The sequence below is a fragment of the Lutjanus erythropterus genome, chromosome 8 (assembly GCF_056507025.1).
Source record: "Lutjanus erythropterus isolate fLutEry1 chromosome 8, fLutEry1.hap2, whole genome shotgun sequence".
NCBI lineage: Eukaryota > Metazoa > Chordata > Actinopteri > Lutjaniformes > Lutjanidae > Lutjanus > Lutjanus erythropterus.
In genome coordinates this window covers 4,944,946-4,965,441 of record NC_139324.1, presented here as the reverse complement: position 1 = coordinate 4,965,441, position 20,496 = coordinate 4,944,946, and the positions used below count along the sequence as shown (strand labels likewise).

At 38.0% G+C, this 20,496-nt stretch overlaps 1 protein-coding gene across 1 annotated transcript in view; it reads right to left on the bottom strand.

Moving 5' to 3' along the window:
- Positions 1-20,496, bottom strand: part of hdac4 (histone deacetylase 4) — a 204,797-nt gene that overhangs the window by 141,885 nt on the left and 42,416 nt on the right. The window contains exon 2 of the mRNA XM_084724281.1: positions 2,995-3,057. Within this exon, the coding sequence (XP_084580407.1) occupies positions 2,995-3,057 (63 nt within the window). The remainder of the gene's footprint in view (positions 1-2,994; positions 3,058-20,496) is intronic.

Below are 20,496 nucleotides of genomic sequence, written 5' to 3'. Positions count from 1 at the left end.
CATGGCACTCATTTTGACTGTCTTCAAATTTATATGTGCAATAACTTTGTTGAATTAAAAACTACAATGCTTCTGGTACCTGGCATTTTGTAAAAGTCTGTATTTTCATTTAAAATGTTTTTTATATAGAAATTACACAGAAGGCAAAGAAAATGTGATCATTTTTACCTACTTCAGCCACAGGCGATCATATTGACCACCAGAAACTGCCACTGTTATACTGTTACATGTTGCATAGTTGGAGATGCATCTTGGTTGCTTAGCAACTATCACTGTCTCTGTCAAAAAATAAAAGTGGTCTCAAGTTCCTGACATTAAAATGTAAATGATTAGTGAATCAGACTCAATAAAAAATAAAGTAGGGGTCTAAGCTCATTGAATTTTTATGTTAAAGCTCTCAAATTTTAAAACAAACTACTTTACTTATTACAAGCAGCAGTGTTTCCAGCTTTTTATGGTTTTATTTTTGTACTCATTTCCAGCCTTTTCCCATAGGTTATGATTATTTTCTGTGATGGCTTGGTGGAAATTTGTTATTATTCATGCTAAAAAATCTTATAAAATATGTTTAACTGTTTCTCACTCCAAGTAATTATAGATTAATCTAAGATTTGAATCAGATCACTGATGGTTATTATCCTACAGAAAAATACTGTAGTGAATATATGGAATCATTGCAGTTTACTACATTACGGTATGCATATTGATAAATATATAAATACAATTGACAAAATTTACATTTTGGTGTTATTTCATTTTTAAAAAGATAAACTGACAAAATAAATCCATTAATCTCTGTCTGAGAAAGAGTAAATCTTTATCATGAGAGATAATATAATTTGGAAGTCAAAGGACAAAATGACCACTTATGGCCATTCTAGTAGTTCTGGAATTCTGACAATTATCATGTTATAGTTATTTGGTCTATGAAATGTCAGAAAAAATGTCTCAAATGTCTTGTTTTGTCCACAACTCAGAAATATTCAGTTTACTGTCAGAGAGGAGTAAAGAAAGATATGCACATTTAAGAAGCTGAAACCAGAGAATTTTGACTTTTTTTTATTAAAAAAATTATTCAAACTTATAATAAAATATCAAAATGGTTGGCGACTAATTTAATAATCAATTAACAATCCATTAGTTGATAATTGTTTCAGTTCTAGTCTGCCTGAACTGGTCTCATTCATATGAGAAAGTTTCAGTATTTCTCTGATATCATTAAAATAATTTACATCCTTGAGTAGAGATATTTAATCCACATTCAGCCCAGCATGTAACCTGTATCACTGTGTTAGACTGAACGTGGTCTGAGTGTTTAAATGTTTAAATATACACTATGTGTTTAAAGCTATATATTTTTTCTACATTTCTGAAAAGCTGACCTCAAAAATTCAACCTCAGAAAGCCTCCACACAACCATAAAGCAGCCCTAACAGACTGTTAATATGTGCAGAGTGTTTATGTAGTGTCGTGTGTCACTGCAGCGAGCAGCGAAACATGCCATTAACAGGCTAAGGCTCCAGGTCTTGGCAACCATATCTGTGACATCACTGCTGCATCAGCATTTTATCCCGCCACATGGGACAAACATACCGCTTGTGGGTTGATGACATGCTGATGTGGCGTGATCATCCCACGTTCCTGTCAACAAGAGCGCGAAGTTCCAACAAGATGTCTTGTTTTTCACATGCGCATTTCATGTACACGCACGCGCGCGCTGGCATGTACAGTGTGAGTTCTAAAAGGAGTCGGCCACTGAATAATACATTGCCATGTGCTAAAAACAACGCGCAACGTCAGTTGGTGGAAATGATTGCATACTCAGGAGTAAATGATAAGTTCCCTCATAAACAGACACTGACAGAGTGTATTCCTGAGCCATACATTAGCCAGCTAAGGCAACCGCGATATCACCAAATCCCCCATCGAGCACCGATGTTCTGTAATCACATGTGGTGATTCACACAGCAGTAAACCCAAAGACGTGACTGCATCAGTCACACGCCTCCAGGTGACTGTGTGTGTTTCTGAGGCTCTGAGGAAGGAAGTACCAGTTTGTACTGGTGTAAACAGGATTGAAGAGTAACAGATTACATGTAACAGGATCACACAATCTGTTAACAAAAAGAGTTAACTCCATTCCATTAGAGTTACATCAAAAAGGACCTAATCAGATTACAGATACATTTAGTAAAAATGGGGATTATTAGTAAGATTACAGTTTTAATATAAAATCAATCAATCAATTGCACAAAACAAAGGAAGGAACAGCTGGAAGAACAAATAAACTTAACAAGGAACATAAAATACTGAGAGCTGCAACAATTAATCTGTTATTAATCAACTATTAAATCAATCTGCATCATCTATTGTGATAAGCAATCATTTGGAATCTTTTTTAATAAAAAAAAAAAAAAAATCAGTTTATCAAATTGTCTGCTTTCAGCTTCTTAAATGGGAATGTTTTCTGGTTTTCTTTACAGTAACCTGAATATTTTTGATTTGTGTTATAAAACAGGTTCAAACAGGGAACACAAAAAAGTGTACATGTGACAAGATTAATTAATCAACTAATGGTTTTGAGTAATTTTTTCAGAAATTCTCTGAGTTTAGCTTCTGAAATTTGAATAATTTCTGGTTTCTTTGCTAAATTAGACTCTCTTCGATTTATTTTATTTCTTTATCTAAAAAGCAAACAATTTAATCACACAGTGATTTAGTGTGAAAGTAATGCAATCACAATTTCAAGCAGTTTCATGCACTTTCTCCAAAATCAAAGCACTTTTCGAACACTGAAAATGTGACGTTAAAATTCAGGCATTTTCAAGGATTTCCAGCCCCCATAACAACTCTGTGGTTCGCTCAGTCTTTCTGTTCACTAATTTACAAACGTGCTCAAGAGTCAGATTCATTCAGGTTTCATTCTGGCCACTGATATGCTCAGGTGTTTTCATGCAGTTCACGCACGGAGACACACACATATGGATTTCCTACCGAAATGGTTGAGTGCAGCTGTTTTATGAAGTTCCAGAGGCTGCTCGTTGCTGGTCAAACCACCTGTCAGAGAGTAGAAAAGAACATCTTAAAGATCATGTAAAGCAACAATAAATGTGTTTTCTGAATTTGTCACACCACAGAAACATGTTATTGACCACTCAGCTAAATTTGAATGATTAAAATGCTAAGTACATAAAATTAGTTCTTAAAATCATTAAAAAACGAGCAGTTTTCTCTGCTCTGAAATGTTGGGGGTGTGTCTGCTCCACTGTCAGTTTCAAACCCCATTGAAACCTGAAAATGACAAGAAACATGGACGCTCCGTCTAACAGCTTTATTGGACATGTCCAGACATATTTGAGCCACCAGAGCCAGAGGATGGTGACAGGATGGTATTTTTTTTCTTCTGTGTCTAGTTGTTGGAGCTGAAGTGAGCTCAAGTGAACTGTTGGGCTGATTTGGGCTGAGAGAATCGCTGAAGGTACGTTTGAAACTGACTGTTAAGGAGGGTGAAGGGAGGGAGAGGCGGTGTCATTCATGTGTCAGTTTGTGGGGTGTATATATTGTTGGGGGACCATGGTTAGAGCACATCATCGAGCCATGTTTCAGGTCCAGCCAAAAAATCCTGAACACTGAAATCATGAACAACAGTTCTCAGTGTGGTATCAAAACCAGCAGATTCAAACCACCAACATCTGTCTGCAGCTCCCAGGGAAAAGATGTAGAGACTACTGGACAGAAATATGGAGGGACTGAGGTGGGGAGTGGGAAATGACAGAAAACAAGCAATAGAAAGTGACAAAAAGTTACAAAAAGTAACATGATATCTTTTCAAACAAGTCAGGGACAGAGAAAGAGAGAGCAAAGGAAAAAGCCAAAAGTGTTAGCAGACGAAGTGCTCTCACATTACGAGCCAATTTCTCTGAAAATTCCAACCCGGGGCTCTCAGGTTATAATAATTTAAACCCTGAAAAGTGGCTTTCTGAAACACATCACAAAAGCTTTCTCTATTAAACCTCGACTATGCAGTATTGGATTAAGGTTAATTTCAACCATGCTTGCTAGTCCTGAACAGTGAGAGTATTTGCACTTGCATTAGGGTACTTATAAAATTAAGAAGGGATTACAAAATTTAATAAATAAATTAGGGAAATCTGGGGGAAAAAACCTGTACAAAAGAGATAAAAGAAAATGTTAACAAGCAAGATATCCTGCTCCTTTCTCAGTACACCAACATATCTGCTTAGGCTCCAGACTTTTCCAGACCACATCTGTGAAACCCAAATTTATCCATTTTTTTAAGAAGGTCACTAGTGTAGAACTGGCCCTTTATGTTCTTCTATGGCTTAAACGAACATAAGCCATTATCTTATGATTGTGCAGTTACCTTTCGCAGATGATAATAAAACAAGTAACAGAAACAGACCACTGTTTAAAGGGACAATTTTGGAGATACTAGCCGTAAACATGTCTGCTGTCTCTTTAATATAATGGCACTAAATGATTTTCAGCTTGTGGTGCTCGAAGAGGTGTGTTTGTTCACTCGATTTTCACAACTTGACATCTCACAGCCAGACATGTTGTCTCCTCAACAGTGTGTGGACTCTGCTTTAGTGAGTCTGTCCCCGCAGGGTAGCTAATGCTAGCTATAGCCAGCTGTCTGCAGATGATCAGGCTGATGTCTCGTCAACACAAACAGTGCAAATGAATTAGTGAGCAGACTTTCATTTTCTGCCCTGCCTGTGCTCAAAGTCACCATGAAAGTGGATGTGCTGTACTTAATTGAAGCATCTGGTCCTGGCAGTCCATGTGTATGACATAGCATGTTTGCTTTTGTTTATTTTTTTTAAATATGCATAATGTTGACATGACACCCTTGTAACTTTTGCACATCTTTTATTATTCTCGCTCAATGTTTTTGCCTAACAAGATATCATGTGTCATGTCTTAATCATTTTGCATTTGCCAAAGAAAATACACTGTTTTATGTTTAAGGAAATATGAGTGTTGTTCACTTGTTGAATTGCAGAAGAAATTTAAGGTTCTATGACATGTTTAATACAGCATTGGTATTTATGCTGCAAAAGACTCACCAAGCATCAAATCAAATCATTTCCTTTTTTATTATTATACAGGAAACAATTAAAAGTAACAGAATAAGATCAGTTACAATTAAATGGGCCTGACTCAGGTAAAATTTGTTTATAGCAGGTTCCTGTTCTGCAGCACATGAAAGACAAAATCACATCACAAAACAGAGACAGTCAACAAACACAAGAAGACAAACAATGACACAGACATATTGACAAGGACTTAAATGACCTGCTCAGACATTATGGGTTAAATCAGTGTGTCCTTCCATCAGATGGTGTTTATATGCCTGTTTAAAATGTGTAACAGAGGTTCCTGCAGGATGGCAGTTTACCATGACTGCCTCAATAATTGCACTTTATTGAACTTTATTGAAGCACACTGTCATTGTCACTGCTAGTGCTGCTCATAGCAGAGCAGAAACTTAAACTTAACAGCAAGTAGTCAATCTGGCAGTAAATGTACAGTTTAGTTACAGTGTGTCAGTTACTAAACACTGCACCTTCTCAACAGTTGTTTCACAACTGCAGGAAAAGCAATGGAGTTGGAATGGCCTGAAGTACACTGAGCAGGAAAAGGCTCCCATTAAGCTAATGCTAATGCTGTACTTTTCCAACATTGGCTCTGCAACCGTATCCCCTTCAGAAGCTTTGTAATCCAGCCTTGAACTGCAGCATCTTTTTTGAAGACGTGGTAAGATAAATCCATAATGATAAACACTGAATAAGAGTTGGGCGAATGGACGACTATGTCGTTTATCGACAATGGACTGAATCTGTTGCTGGTTGCTTTTTTGGGACAATTTCTGGGGAGATATTTGCCATTTAATTTTGTCTGCAGAGTGACAGCTGCTGCTCTGTGCCACATTCTCACCCAGTGGCACAGTACACACCCATTCCCCGGTATATGGGTGTGCTGAGCTAAGTGAGGAGTGAGAGACAAAAAGCCTTCAGAATTAGGCTCTTTGCACTCTTTTCATGTGGTGAATTAAGGATTTAATTCGACCAAACCAAAGTTGGTGGTGAGCCAATTAAGCTTGTCTTAGTTCAGTAAAAGAGAAAAACTTGAATTTTGAAGGTGTACAGTTGTATCTCTCCATTTAAAAAGGAAAATAAGTGCAAGAATATTTAATTTCTTGATACTTTGTAAGTTAAGTGGACATAGTGAATGTATGTAGTGTGTGTAATGTAATGTATTTGCCGCTTGCTCACATCCCCCAGCTGAGACCCGAGAGGGTGAGAGGGGGGACGAAGATATCGCCAATCACCATTCACCAATTGATGGCCTGATGATGGTCATCATATCGCCCAACTCTACATTGAATGTCTTTTGTAGATATTCATCAATGCATTGATCTCAACATGAGATTGACCTTTCAAAACAAAATCTGTGGTGATGACAGCAATGAGTTCAAGCCCACAGCAGACATCACATGACCGCTATATTGCAATAATGTGGTTATCGTCTCAGCCTGAGTTTGCCCGTACTGTACCAATCATGACAGTGCACCATGGTGGCCAACATAAAGGAATACCTGGACCGTCTGTAGGTATAAAAGGTCTTATTCTAAGGTAGCGAAAACAACAAATTTTCAGGTGATTATACACTAATGAAGACATACTTATGGATATTATATTCAATTATTCTGCCATCAAATCCCTGCAAATCTTACATATTGGACCTTTAAAGCTGAGAGTCAGCACCTCACAGTCATTGTGGTTTTTTTTTATTTCAAATCCAATGTGATGGAGTGCAGCCAGTACAATGTCCACATCTTAATGCTCTCTGACTGCACTATACACAAGACCAGACTATTATTAGCCAGCCAGTCTGAATTGTAAGAAGCCCACTAACACACATTTCAGAGCGTTTCCCAGGATACCAACATGTAGAAATGTTGGCTTTTTAGGTGACACTGCCAGGCAGCAGACAGTCTTTTGCTCGGGTTTCATGAACCACCATTCTCATGCCCTGTGGTCTTAAATTGAAGCTGTTTTATTGCTGCATTCACTTCACAAACTTGTTGCTATATTTCTGCCCCCAGCTGCAAACGCCGAGGCTGAAATGATGTCATCACTCAGCCTACAGCTGTTTATCCTTAAGATTGGCAGCTGGTACAGACGGTGGGGTCAGTAATCCTGCAATTATCACTGCTTTCAGGAAGCAGGCTTTCTTGCAGTCACATATTTCAAACTTTGCCTATACTCAGTGGGTGTCAGCACAGACACAGCAGGCTGCATTCAGAGTTCAGTTAAGCATGTGCACTAGACAGAAACCAGTAAACAACTGTTTCAGAGACAGCGACACTTTTCAAACTGAAAAACTGGGGAGTGAGCATGACCGCGAGTATCTCTCACTCAAACCTGCATCGCCATCAACCCTGAGACTGACGCAGGGAAAGAAAACTTGGTGCGCAAGGAGGGAAAATGTGAGAGGAGACCATGTGCTGTGTCACACATGAACGAGCAGCAGCACATGACATACCCACAACTACTATGGGATTTTGTTTTTCTGGGTTGCTAGGCGCTATTTTCAGCCTAAGCAGACTGCTCCATGATTAATACATGACGGAGGGAGGGGCTGAATTAAATATTCATATCTTACGCACAAACACACACCAAATGCATATTCTTGAATTTCATATTCAAGGCAAAGCCTGCTTCCTTTGTTTCTTTAAAAGTAGATGCTAACACACACAACACACCAGGAAAACAGTAGAAACAAACGTCGGTATTTGCAGATGGTGAGGGGAGACCTGACTTTAGAAAAAATTAAAAAAGAAAACAGGTTTTGCGATGACAGAGTATTATATGGACGCTCAATGTGTGTGTGTGAATGTTTGTGTACGTGTGTGTGTGTGCATGTCAGTAGGGTGGCAGTGGCAGATGGCAGAAAGATGACACCAGAGTTTGATAGGCGAGAGACAGGCCAAGCAATCACACACTCAAACACACACACAAAGGGAGAGCTGAGAGTGTAAGTGAGTTTTTTGCGTCTTCCCTCTGCTGCACTTCGTACCGGCCACTTCTACTTTTCACGCTGCTCCAAAAAACCTTCGCCTGGACGTGTGTCAGGTTCAACACAGAGGATCACAGACAAAGAAAGAGAGCATGATAGAAAACCGATTTGTAGGTTTGTGTACAGTCTGTCGCTACACAGACTTACACAAACCTACAAATCGGTTTTCTCTCAAACAGAGGGATGAATGTGTATATTTATCTCTATGTGTACAGGAAACGTATCTCATGGAAACCCGGCAGGTTTATAGGTTGTCCACCCGTGACTGAGCAGACTGTGACCTCTGACGCCTGGAGAGGAAGATAGGCCAAGTGCTCTCTGCCTTAACACACAGTGATGAGAGGGAAATCTCCATGGAAACCACAACAAACAATATGCAAAGAGAGAGAGAGAGAGAGACTCTTGTAGAGACAAGGAGCAGTATTCTGGTAAATCTAGTTTTGCTATTAATAACAGCAGCACTGCACCTAAATAGCCTGTATGTCTTAACAGCACGTAGGCATAGACCAGAGGAGACGCTGCATATACCTTCCTGCATACAAGACGGGAAATTAATGCCAAATGGTCCCTGGTGAACAACTGGAGAAGCCTTGTTAGGAACCTAATATATGCACAATGTAAACATAACATGGCAACGCTGAAGGAGGTTACTATTATTGAGATCACGCACACAAAAAATAACAAGTTCTATTAGTTTCTGTTCATTATGGTGTCTCTACCATTCACATGCTTATTTGAATCTTGTGGATAAGTATTGTTCACGCCGATGCTCCAAGAACTTCCAGTAAAGTACAGCTGCAATAATTAATCGATCAACTCATTGTTAATCAACTATTAAATTAATCATCAGCTGTTTTGTTTGTTTTGTGTTGTTTGATCTTTCCTTGCTAAATATGATGTGCCATTAAAAGGGTAGGTGAAAGGCTGTGCATTTCTTTACATTAATTTGTAGATTTATACGTGATGATCTTAGTTCTACTTCTACAGACTGGAATAAATTCTAAATTCTAAATTGAATAATTACTTTATCTCAGCATTTTGTCTGAAGACTTTTTGGTTTCTTTACTCCTCTTTGACAGCCAACTGAATATCTTTGTGTTGTGGATAAAACAAGATGTTTGTGAATGTCATCTTGGGTTTTGGGAAACACATATACTGACATTTTATGGACTGAAGAACTAATTGATTAATGGAGAAAACGATCAATAGATTAATAGATAATTAAAATAATATGTACAAGAATGACTTGAAAAATAGGTCCAAACATGTGGACCTCAATATTTTTTAAGTGACAAGACTGTGACAGAATTAATCAAGTAACTGTTTTGAGTTGGGATGATTGATTTGTAAGTCATTAAGAAATTAATAAATCAAGTAAATAGTTGCCGCTAACGTGGCAAAAAATCCATGATGGTTCCAATAGAGACATGAAGTCACAGTAGAGCACCATGAGACCTTACTCTGGAAAAAATATGAACTGTAGTCAATGAAGAGAGACAAATTATTCTTTAGAAGTGTGCCACAAATGTCAGTGATGTTTGTCAGTCTAAAAGATAATTTCTCAACTCAAGTCAGTCACAGTTTGTTAAAAAACTGTTGAAGTATCAGACAGTGAAGATACGTAATTAGAAAGACTATGCACCCACAAGTCACGAAAGTGACGTCATGATTTTCTCCCTCCAAAAGCTAACTTTAGCTGCCTGTGTGTGTTTGTGCCGGGGTTGAGTCAAACAACAGCGGGTCTCACTTGATCTTTCTCGTCACAGCTGATTGAAGGATCAGGAGAAGCTGATAAAACACTTCAGGTCAGATAACGTTACAAGAGAAAGTGAGATTGGTGTTGATGACATATATTGTGCGAGACGAGACGTAGTTCACTAAGCAGTTTCAGTCTTAACTACTTTATCTATCTATACATCTGGACTACTATTTTGGTGATAGTATGTAAATCTCTTGCTAACCACTGGTCTTATTTCATGACTGTCTTTCAGGGTCAGCCATAATGGATTGGCTGCCTGTATAAACTCCTGTCCACTCTGTGTGTACAGACACACATCTGCTTGCAAAGCACTCTTATCCGCTCTCGACGAGGTACTCATCCATCATGTCCAAAACACGTCACCGTTGTCTCAGGGTTTGACTGAATAGTTGTCCTCTCTATAATACAACTATTATCTGCTGTTAGAGCGGCAGCAGGAGATAAAGTTCAAGAGAGATGAGACAGAGGTTCACTGCCTCTTACAGCTCGTTCTGTGCTCCAAATTCCGGCTCCGGTTCCACAGAAAGAGGGAACTCATAATGGCACAGAGTTTTAGTGTGATATCAAACCATGACAAGAAGTACTTTTAGATGCTTTACTGTGGTAACAAAGGACATGTCACTTTCTGTACCACTCATTCTACTACACTGTTTAGAGCTGAAAGTGTGTTGTTGTATGTTGTTATGCAAGCAAGTCATGTCCTGTGAGATGTTAGAAAGTCGTAATTATAATTCAGTTATAACTGCCGTACACATCTCCGTACAGCACTGTCATGATTACGACATTTTAATCTCATCATTTCAACTTCTTATCTCATCATTAGGATTTTTATCTCATGATTATGACTTCTTCTCTCATGACTTTTTATCCTGTAAATTCTACTTTTTTTTATCTCATAATCGTGACTTTTTATTTAACAATTATGACATTTAATCCCCTTGTCATTTTTTATTTCATAAATATTACTTTTTTATCTCAGAATTTCAACTTTGACTTTTTATCTCACATTTCTGACTTTTTTTATGTCATAATTATGACTTTATTTCATAATTTTGGCTTTTTATCTATACTTATGACTTTGTATCTCATAATTTTAATTTATTATCTAATAATTTAGTTTTTATCTAGAATTTGACTTTATCTCATAACTTTTTTTTTAATCTCAGAATTATTACCTCTTAGCTCATAATTGTTTAGCTAATATTTCTGACTCTATCTTATAGTTTTGACTGACTTTGACTTTTTTAATCTTGTAATCCTGACTTTATTTCATAATTTAAAAGTTTTTATCCCATAATTATGACTTTTTATCTCATAATTTTGACTTTGACAATTTTTTTTCTCATAATTCTAACTTTTTTGTCTCACAGCTCTGACTTTTTTTATCTCATAATAATGACTTACATGGGGATATTTTTTTTCTATCAGTGGCAGAAATGGTCGTCCATAGTTGCTATTGTTGAGATCAAACAAAAAAGCAGCAGTGACAATGAGTTCTTCGAGTATCTGTTCATTACGGTGTTTCTACCATCCACATGCCTACTGGAATCTTTTTAGATGAGTAGCGTGCATCAAGCAATACGTAGTTATATAAGTAAGTAATGTCCTGCGGGGTGTTTTTGCTGTGCAGAGATGTGTACAACACAGTAAAAATGGAGGACACTGTTGCTATGGGAGTCATGAGGACGCTGATGGACACTTTAATGTGTTGACCTATGTGACCTGCACCATATGCATGCCCCTCGGCAACAGTTCAGCATAGTCTACCTCCCCAGTGACGCGTAGGGATACAGATATGTCCAGTAAAAATACATAAACACCAAGAAAAAGTATGTGCATGGCTCCGGGCCCGGGCAGGGAAGTGATTTGCTCTTTTTACATGTGTCATATCCCATTTGTAAAAGCCTAGATGTGTCGACAGACTTCCTTGTGGATAGACATACGTGATCACCACATGGAAAAGGAAGAGACGGAGTGCCAAGTTACCGACGTCTGGCAACAAGACAAGTTGGCTCAGAGGCTAGCAGGAAGCAGGAGTGCCTGCTTCAGTGGATACACACCCGGTGTACAATGGTGAGGAGAACCCTTCCATGATGTAAGATTACACAGAGCACACATGAGCATTCAGAAAAATGCTCCTGTACACAAAAGCTACGCAGCGCAGTTGAATGTAAACAGAAGCAGCGCCTTTCCTCCTGCTACTGTAGACCGTGGAGGTGCCAAGTCACCTTGTTCTGGGCCACCTTTACCTCCACCTGACTGCCAATCACCACAACAGCGTGCCAGCCACGGCAACCTGTCTGGTCCACCGCAACTCAGTCTGGTGTATTCTGAGCCCTCGATATCAGCCTCAGAGCTGTGCCACCCTCCGCTCTGCCAACTATGCCATCCTGTCTGCTGAGGCTCCACCAAAATTGCCCTTCTGCTACAACCAAACTCCGAGCCAGTCTGAGAGCGTGCCAGCCACGCCAACCTGTCACCGTCACTCCAAACCACAAGATAACCTGCTGGGAAGCCGACATATGAGGAAATTCACTCCAAAATGAGATATCCAACATGTGATTGCAAACAAAATTAACTACATTTTAACCAGTTGATGTGCAGTTTCTCTTGTTTATGAAAAACTGGATGCTTTCTACATACCAGATTACGCATGAAGATGTAAATTTCATCTTAACCAAACTTAATTTCTAGAGCACCTTTCATAAACGTTAATGCAATTCAAAGTGCTTAACAGATGACTTACAAACCAAAAATAAGACAGAACACTTGAAATACTGTAACAGAGTGAAAAAAAACCTGTATATTGTACTTCGAATAGAGAGTAAAAACTGTTGACAATGACATACAATAAATGTTAAAGTTTTGAAAGTAATATAGAGTTAAATAAAACCTGGACAAAAAACAAAACAAAAGTGAGCAGTGATTCCCAAAGTGTGGGCAGCGGCCCACTGGTGGGCCTAAAGAGGTCACAGAATATAATTAAAACTTTTTCAAGTTTCAATTCTATAAAGTTCAATTAACCTAAAATGATTAATTTTGAAAAAGCAGGTGGCCTGGTAGATCAGTTGGTAGAGTGTTCACTCCTTGTACAGAGGCTGTGAGTTCTCTGCAGCGGCCGTGGGTTTGACTGCCGCCTACGGCCCTTTGCTGCATGTCATTCCCCCACTGCCTCTCCCCCTCCCCTGTCATATGTTTTGCTGTCCTATACAATTGAAAGCATAAAAGCCCCCCAAAATAACCAAAAAGTAATCAGTAATCAGTAAAGTAATGAGAAGTAATGAAATATATCTTATATCTCGTCATTGGTACGATTAGTCTCGTGTTGATCAAAGTTGTGATTTAAGGTTTGGGTCTGAAGATTTTCAGATTTAACATTAAGCTGTGGCATTCTTAAGTTTGAGAATGGCTGAAATAGAGTAAAACAAAAAGACAAAACAAAACAAAAAACCCACATGACACCAATAAAAAAAGTCTAAAAACAAAATACTGATAATAATAAAATAACAGTAAAATAAAGTAAAAAGTCAGACTGAAGAAGTGGGTTTTAAGTTTGTGTTGAAACGTGGCGGCTGACCTAATATCCTCAGGCAGACTGTTCCAGAGGTTCGGAGCAGAGGTGCTAAAAGCTGCCTCACCAGAGGTTTCAGCCTTTCACTTTGAACAACTAAAACCATTTTGAAATAATTAGTTGACATGATGATGGTAAATCATTAGCACCATATAAAAGACTCAGTGACCATATTAACATGCACATGCAATAATCCTGCTAAACTGTTTACATGGCTAATGAAAGTGAATATTCCACTAATAATCCTGTTTACATGCAGCTACACATACTCTGATTAACATAATGACACCGTAGGATGTAAGTGTTGATGTCTTGTGTTTCTCTTTCGGGACAAGTAAAATGCCATGTTGGGCAAGTAAATCTTGCAACTTGGAGATCCCCCACTTTTCTCTGTTTATTATCATATTAAACTGAAAAGGTTTTAGGCTGATAAAACAAGACATTTAAAGAAATCGCCTTCCTACACTCCTGTCAAACTCAAACTCTCCTGACTAGATCCTTGTTTATGCTGTATTATCTCTCAGATGTACATCCCTTTGGATAAAAGTGTCTGCTAAATGAAACTGGAATTTGTAATTGTAGAAACCCCAATTTAGACACATATTCCAAATGTGCTATAATGCTCCTTAAACCTGAATAATAACAGCTTATCTTAATGAGAAGATGCTGCATTCAGGATATCCAAACAGATTATTCTATTTACATGATGCATATCAAATTCAGAAAATTACCATGTTTGGAATATTAGTGGAAAATTAGTGTGCATCTACACATAGTCCATGACTCATGAGATTGACAGGAAGTTACCCAAACCTGATTGTAGCAGAGCAGTTCACTCTGAGTGCCCTTGAACCTGCCCACTAACACTGGTGCTGTAGGTGCCAGGCTGTAAAACATGTCCTGCTGCCTTGTTAATAGCAGCAAGTCGAGCTGCCACAACCACTGCCAAGTGTCTAACCAAGACTTAACCTTGGTACAACACCATTTCTCCTGGACACTAGGTTCATCTATCTATTGAATGTACAGAAACAAATCATCTTCACACACACACACTGTCATCCCAGCACAACTGCAGTGGTGACGCTTATGCAGTTTTAAACATATCAGACTTTTGTATCTTTAAAGGGAAACAATGGTGTGACAAGTACAAGTGCTTTTATTAGACCTTATGTACCACCATTCAAACAAACATTCACCTGTACAGTTTGGTCTATAAATCAGAGCTAAACTGATTTGAAGTTTATCCAGGACAGAGCACTGATGATTTTTCAACTGTAAAATGCACTGAGAATGTATTTTGGTCAAAAAAAAAAAAAAAAAAAAAAAATTGGTTAAAAATAAACACAAATCTAAATGATCTGTACCAAGATTATTATGTGAGAAAAATTTAATTACTACCAGCAAATATATCGTTTTTTTAAATTCTCAAAATCACTGTCCATATCAGTCTCAACTCAGCTTCATTCTTATATAGCACTTTTCATACACATGTGCAGCCCAAAGTGCTTCACACAGCAAAATTAAAACAACACTGACAGGAAACAAATAAAAACATACAAAAAACCCCAACAAATAAATAAAATTAAATAAACATACAGAATGGATTTGTGTTCAGCTGCTGCTGCAGCACTGACTAAATGCTATCGTGTTGAGCTAATTCTGTTTTACAACTGACACACTGCTCTGTGTTTTCTTTTCATTCTAACTTGTAGTGATCCCACACTCTGGACATTTTCTGTCATTTCTCTGGGCTGTCACTTCTTTCTGCCCATTGCAATTTGACTTCTTTTTCTTCTTCCAAGAATTTTGCAATCCGCGCCTCACATCCACGTGACAGTAGCTTATCAATAGGGATGCGCCTGATAAGTCGACTGAACAATTAATCATTGTTACCCTTGCCAGTCAGCCCAGAAATACTAGTTGGTTAAACCATTTATCAATATTTTATTCATGCTCAATGCCAGTTAACTGTTGCCTCTAAGGTGTTATGCAGACATCTGCCACTAGTCGAGTTTAAGTGTTTATGCCCAGATCGCCCAGGCAACCCTGAATGTTTTTATCAGCAAAGTCGGGCAGATGACAGCTCGTGAAACCAGCCCAGTTTGGCAGTGTTTTAATCTAAACAATGGTTGAATGTACACTGTGACAGAATAAACTGGTATATAATCACTCAACTGGAGCAACATGACCACATTCAGCACAGACATGGACATTAACCTACAAGCAAAGCAGCTGCTGCTAGCCACACTGCATAGCAGGCTGGCAGCTAGCATCAACTCCAGGTTGTTTTACCCACAGACACTGTCATCCTCTTCAGTCTGACAAGGTGAAGCATTTAGTGAGTTTTCATGTTCTGTAGCTTAATGTGTTTTTATTGCACTGCTAAAAGTGACACACATTTCAGTTTAATTTAAAATACGATTTGGCGATTGTAGACTGTGATTAACAGCTTCAAATGGCTCTTAATACACACTGGATTTTTTCAGACAGTGTTTAACATGATCAATTAATATATTGTGCTCAATTGACAGGAAATCAGTTGCCAGGAACATCCCTACATATCGACAGCAGAAGCAACAACAAACCAACAACAAACAAAGTCTTTTTTAGTAATCTAGTTACTCAAGGAATGTTTTCAGCCCTAGAAATAAAAGTAAAAGAAACACCAAGGATAAAGATTAAAAAAAAAACAATGAACGAGGCTTAAAAGACTAAGGTTATAACATTACTCCCAATTACAAATTAAAAGCCAGATTAAATAGATTAAAAGATAGGTCTTTACTTGACTTTTAAAAATACAGAGAGCTTGCTATTAAGATGTCCAGAGGCAATTAGTTCCACTCAAAGCTCCAGCATCAGTCTATCTTCCATGATACAATCTTTCAAAAAAACAATTACAGCAAACAAAAACAAGATTTCTTCTGTTGAAATAAATACAAGCACTAACAGCAAAGCTGTGGGGGCCACATTGAGGCATTTTTTATGTTTTTAATTTTTTAAATCTTCTCAAATACTTTCTATTGCATATTAAGAGTCAGAACTCCGACTTGAAATGAAAGTTTTTCAACTGCTTAAAAGTGACTCTGTGTGTGTCTGTGTGCAGGATCAAACCACTGTATAACTCCTCACCACTGCCGCACTAAAAACCACTTGTTGGTGTTGCGGCCATGTTTACCTAGTACTCAGCACTTCCTCTGGGCATTTTAAACCTACGAGACAAACCACAGCCTTTGACTTTTTTTTTTTTACAAATGGATCTTTTAGGTTTGTGTGCCTCTGTGTGTGAATGTTTCTGTCTGTTGTATATTTTGTGTGACTCAGCTGGTATGAAGAGGACAAAGAAAGACAATTTACTTGTTTGTGAGACACATGCATGTTAGTTTGTATACTGTATATTCATACACACACCAACATCATCATGTATAATACACTGGGTGTGGAAAATAAACAAAACAGTTTATCTTCTAACTTATAGTCTGGATCCAAAATAATCAAACAGAGAATGACTTCTAACCAACTGTATGACACACAAGTTCACAATTTTTGGCTCTTCAAACCTTAATGAACCACAATTAAAGGGATAGTTCACCCAAAAATGAGACTTCAGTCATTATCTACATATCATCATGGTGATATAGGGTCAGTTTTATTTTATTTTATTTTATGTGCACGTGAACGTGGCTCCAAGCTTGCTTAGGAGACTTGGATTACACCAGATGAGCAGTATGGAGGCATTTTATGTTGTTATTCTGTTGGGGTTTTTTTCATTTGAAAACTGGTCACCATTCACTTTAATTGTTTGGGAGATTCTGCAACACTGTTTTCTTCTTCTAAACCGTTTTCCTCTTCTTCTTCTAATAACTGAATATTCTGTTTTGAGTGAACTATCCCTTTAATATCAAAAGTAAATCGACAAAAGTAAGAAAAAATTATTTACAGATACCATTGAATAGTTTGGAATTATCTGTTATACTGATATTTTTCTTCTTTCCTTCAAAAATGAATATTTTACCATGAATAAAAAACATATAACTCAGACACTTGATTTATTATTTCCATCTAAAATACTTTTGGCCCCAAAAGAAGAATAGTTAAGTAATCAAACTTTCAGTCAATGTCCTCTCAGTGTTGTATGACAAAGGAAAATAGAGCTGTAACCACCCCCACATTTTAGTATATTCAGCTGATATTCCAACAGCGCAAAGCCCAGACTGACCTTCTATTTCTATTTTTTTTTTTAATTTATTTCCAGTTTGTTTAAGCCATTATTGTGCACTTGACACTTTGACTGGAACCTGCTGCTATTCAATGCTACACAGATGCTGAGGCAAAGCTTCCAATTTCTTTTACCTGTGATTTCTAAAATTCATATTTAACTGCTGCTCAGAGGTATCATTGGATGTTTCTGTCCTTTACTATCTGGATGAAAAAGGAAAAAAGAAAACTGTCTGGAGCCACAAATATTTTTCACTGAGACTTTTCTTTTTCTTAGATTTGGCATCCATAGCTAGCCTGGGGAGATTTAAGACTAGCCACTGGCAAAATTCAGGGGAAAAGGTTCTGAACTATAGATGCGGGCGATGATGCACATTTTAATAGGCTAAATATAAAAACTTTTGTTTTCTATCAGTGTACAGGCTAAACATTTTTAGAACTGGAATATAAGAATCACTTTAGGCCTACGAAAGTGATGAATGAACATTCGGGCTGCAAGATATGGTAAAAAAGTCATATTAAAATTGTGATGATGTGACATTTGTTGGGGTCTGTACCAAACAAGATGTTTTCTTTCATCTGAAGAACAAGATTTTTAGACCAGAGCGTCTCTCCAGCATTACAGAACCTCATTATGATGCTGTTATCTCACACTTTTTTCCTTGCGATTTGATTCTGGTTCTGCGATTTGGATATTGCACTTGGCCATATTGTGATTTCAATAATATTGTGATTAATTGTGCAGCCCTTGTGAAAATCAAAATGGAAAAAAAGCAAACACTCAATCATTATTCATTTCCATTCTATTTTTTGTCAAAGCCACAGGGAGCCACTGGAGACAGGTTGGCGACCCCTGGACTGGTTGAACGATTGTACAGTCTTGCTCTCAATGGACAAAACTTAACTGTCTTTTGCAAATCCTTTACACAAAATACAGTAACATGTATTTGTGAAGAGGATGTTCGACAATCTAAAAGTTTGAAAGACCGTTCAAAAATATAGAGCCGTCCTGACTGAACTGATTCAAGCTCTTCTGTCTGGCGATTCTGAACTTTTGAATGGGCATGAAGACAAAAAAAAAATATTGTTATACTTGTGATGAAGTTAAATGTGACAATTAATCGTTGTATAGATTTTAAGTCAGACGGTCCAGCCCTTCAATACATCACTCTGACTATAGCTCACACACACACTCACTGTTCAGAAAGAAAGGCCATGTGGTCTGGCAGCAGGCAGGCAACACGAGGTCCACTGGGAGACAGGAGATCCCCATGATACCTAAGACGGTTGCTGTGAATGTGTGTTTGTGTGTGTGTGTGTGTGTGTGTGTGTGTGTGTGTGTGTGTGTGTGTGTGTGAGACACTGCTGAAAGGGCTGAAAGTGTACTAAAAGGAGCAGAGACATCTGTGGAGGAGTGGAGGGGTCACTGAGTAGAGAGAAGGGTCTTTCTGTTTGTAAGAGCATTACACATGTGGACATCACATGGTGAGTTCCACACAACAGTTACACAGTAAGTCACAAATATTGTAATACAGTATACAGCACACATATGACTACAATATAGACTTTAATGTTACTCAGACAAAACGCTCCGAGCTCTGCCCTCACAGTAAATATAAGAAAGTACTTATTTGCTATCCAAGCACAATTCTTCAATACCTCAACAAAGCAGCCTTTTATTTGAAACAAATGTGCAGATCCAAACATCTGATACCTGAGCATTCATTGCTATGGCAACGGCTGCCCATCAAGATGCAACGGTTGGTAGCTCCTTCAAAATTCGCGACTTTTTCTCTTTTAAATTGCTGCTTTTTTCACTTTTATTGCTGAAACACACCACCTATGACATAAATACATCCATAAGCAGTGGAAAATGAAGCATGGGGTTTAGATTAAAGAGCAGCGGACAACAACGCAGTCGAACATGCAATCAGATCAGTTGGAGGCACTGCTGCAGACACCCCAGGAGGAGCAGAGGTGTTTAGGGTTGGGTGATATGTTAAAATTTTCCAACTGGCCACTAAAAGCCCACATTTGGTGATATATTCTCCTCCTCCCGTCCTCTCAAGTCTGCGAGATGACTGCAAGCAGCGAAGTCACTGCAACATGTACACTACTATTTCCAATAGTGGTTATTTCCAATCACACCCAACCCAACTCAATTCCATCAATCACCAACTCTGATTTGGTTGAATTAAACCTTTCTTTCACAGCCTGAAAAGAGTGAAAAGAGTCAAACTGCATTCTGTTTTCCTGTCACTCCTCACCCAGCTCAGTGTGCTCGCCTCTGGCTGAAAGGGTGTGTACTGCGCTGCTGGATGAGAGCGTGCTTGCGAAGCAGCAGCTGTCACTCTGCAGATCATTACATTAGCAAAATAATATGACAAATATCACCCCAAATAATCAGCTAAAGCTGTCAGTTACTGTTACTGTCAGAAATGAATAAAGAAACCCAAAAATATTCACATTTAGGAAGCTGAAATCAGAGAATGGCTCAAAATAATGAATCAATTATCAAAATGAAAGTGTTTTATGTTTGTTGTTAGGTTTATTAGTTTGTCCAGCTGTTCCTTCCTTTATTGTGCATAATTAATTTACTGACTGACTGACTGATTGATTGATTTAAAAGCAAAAATGACTAAATTTCCACCCAGCGAAGCCTTTTTTCACAAGACGCCATGATCATGATGCACTGCACATGGTAATATATTGTTCTTTATTTTACAATTGTAGTCCTGCTAATAATTCCCATTTTGACTAAATGCATCTAAAATCTGATTACATCTTTTTTAATCCATAACTGTAATGGAACAGAGTTACTGTTATTTGTATCCAGATTATGTAA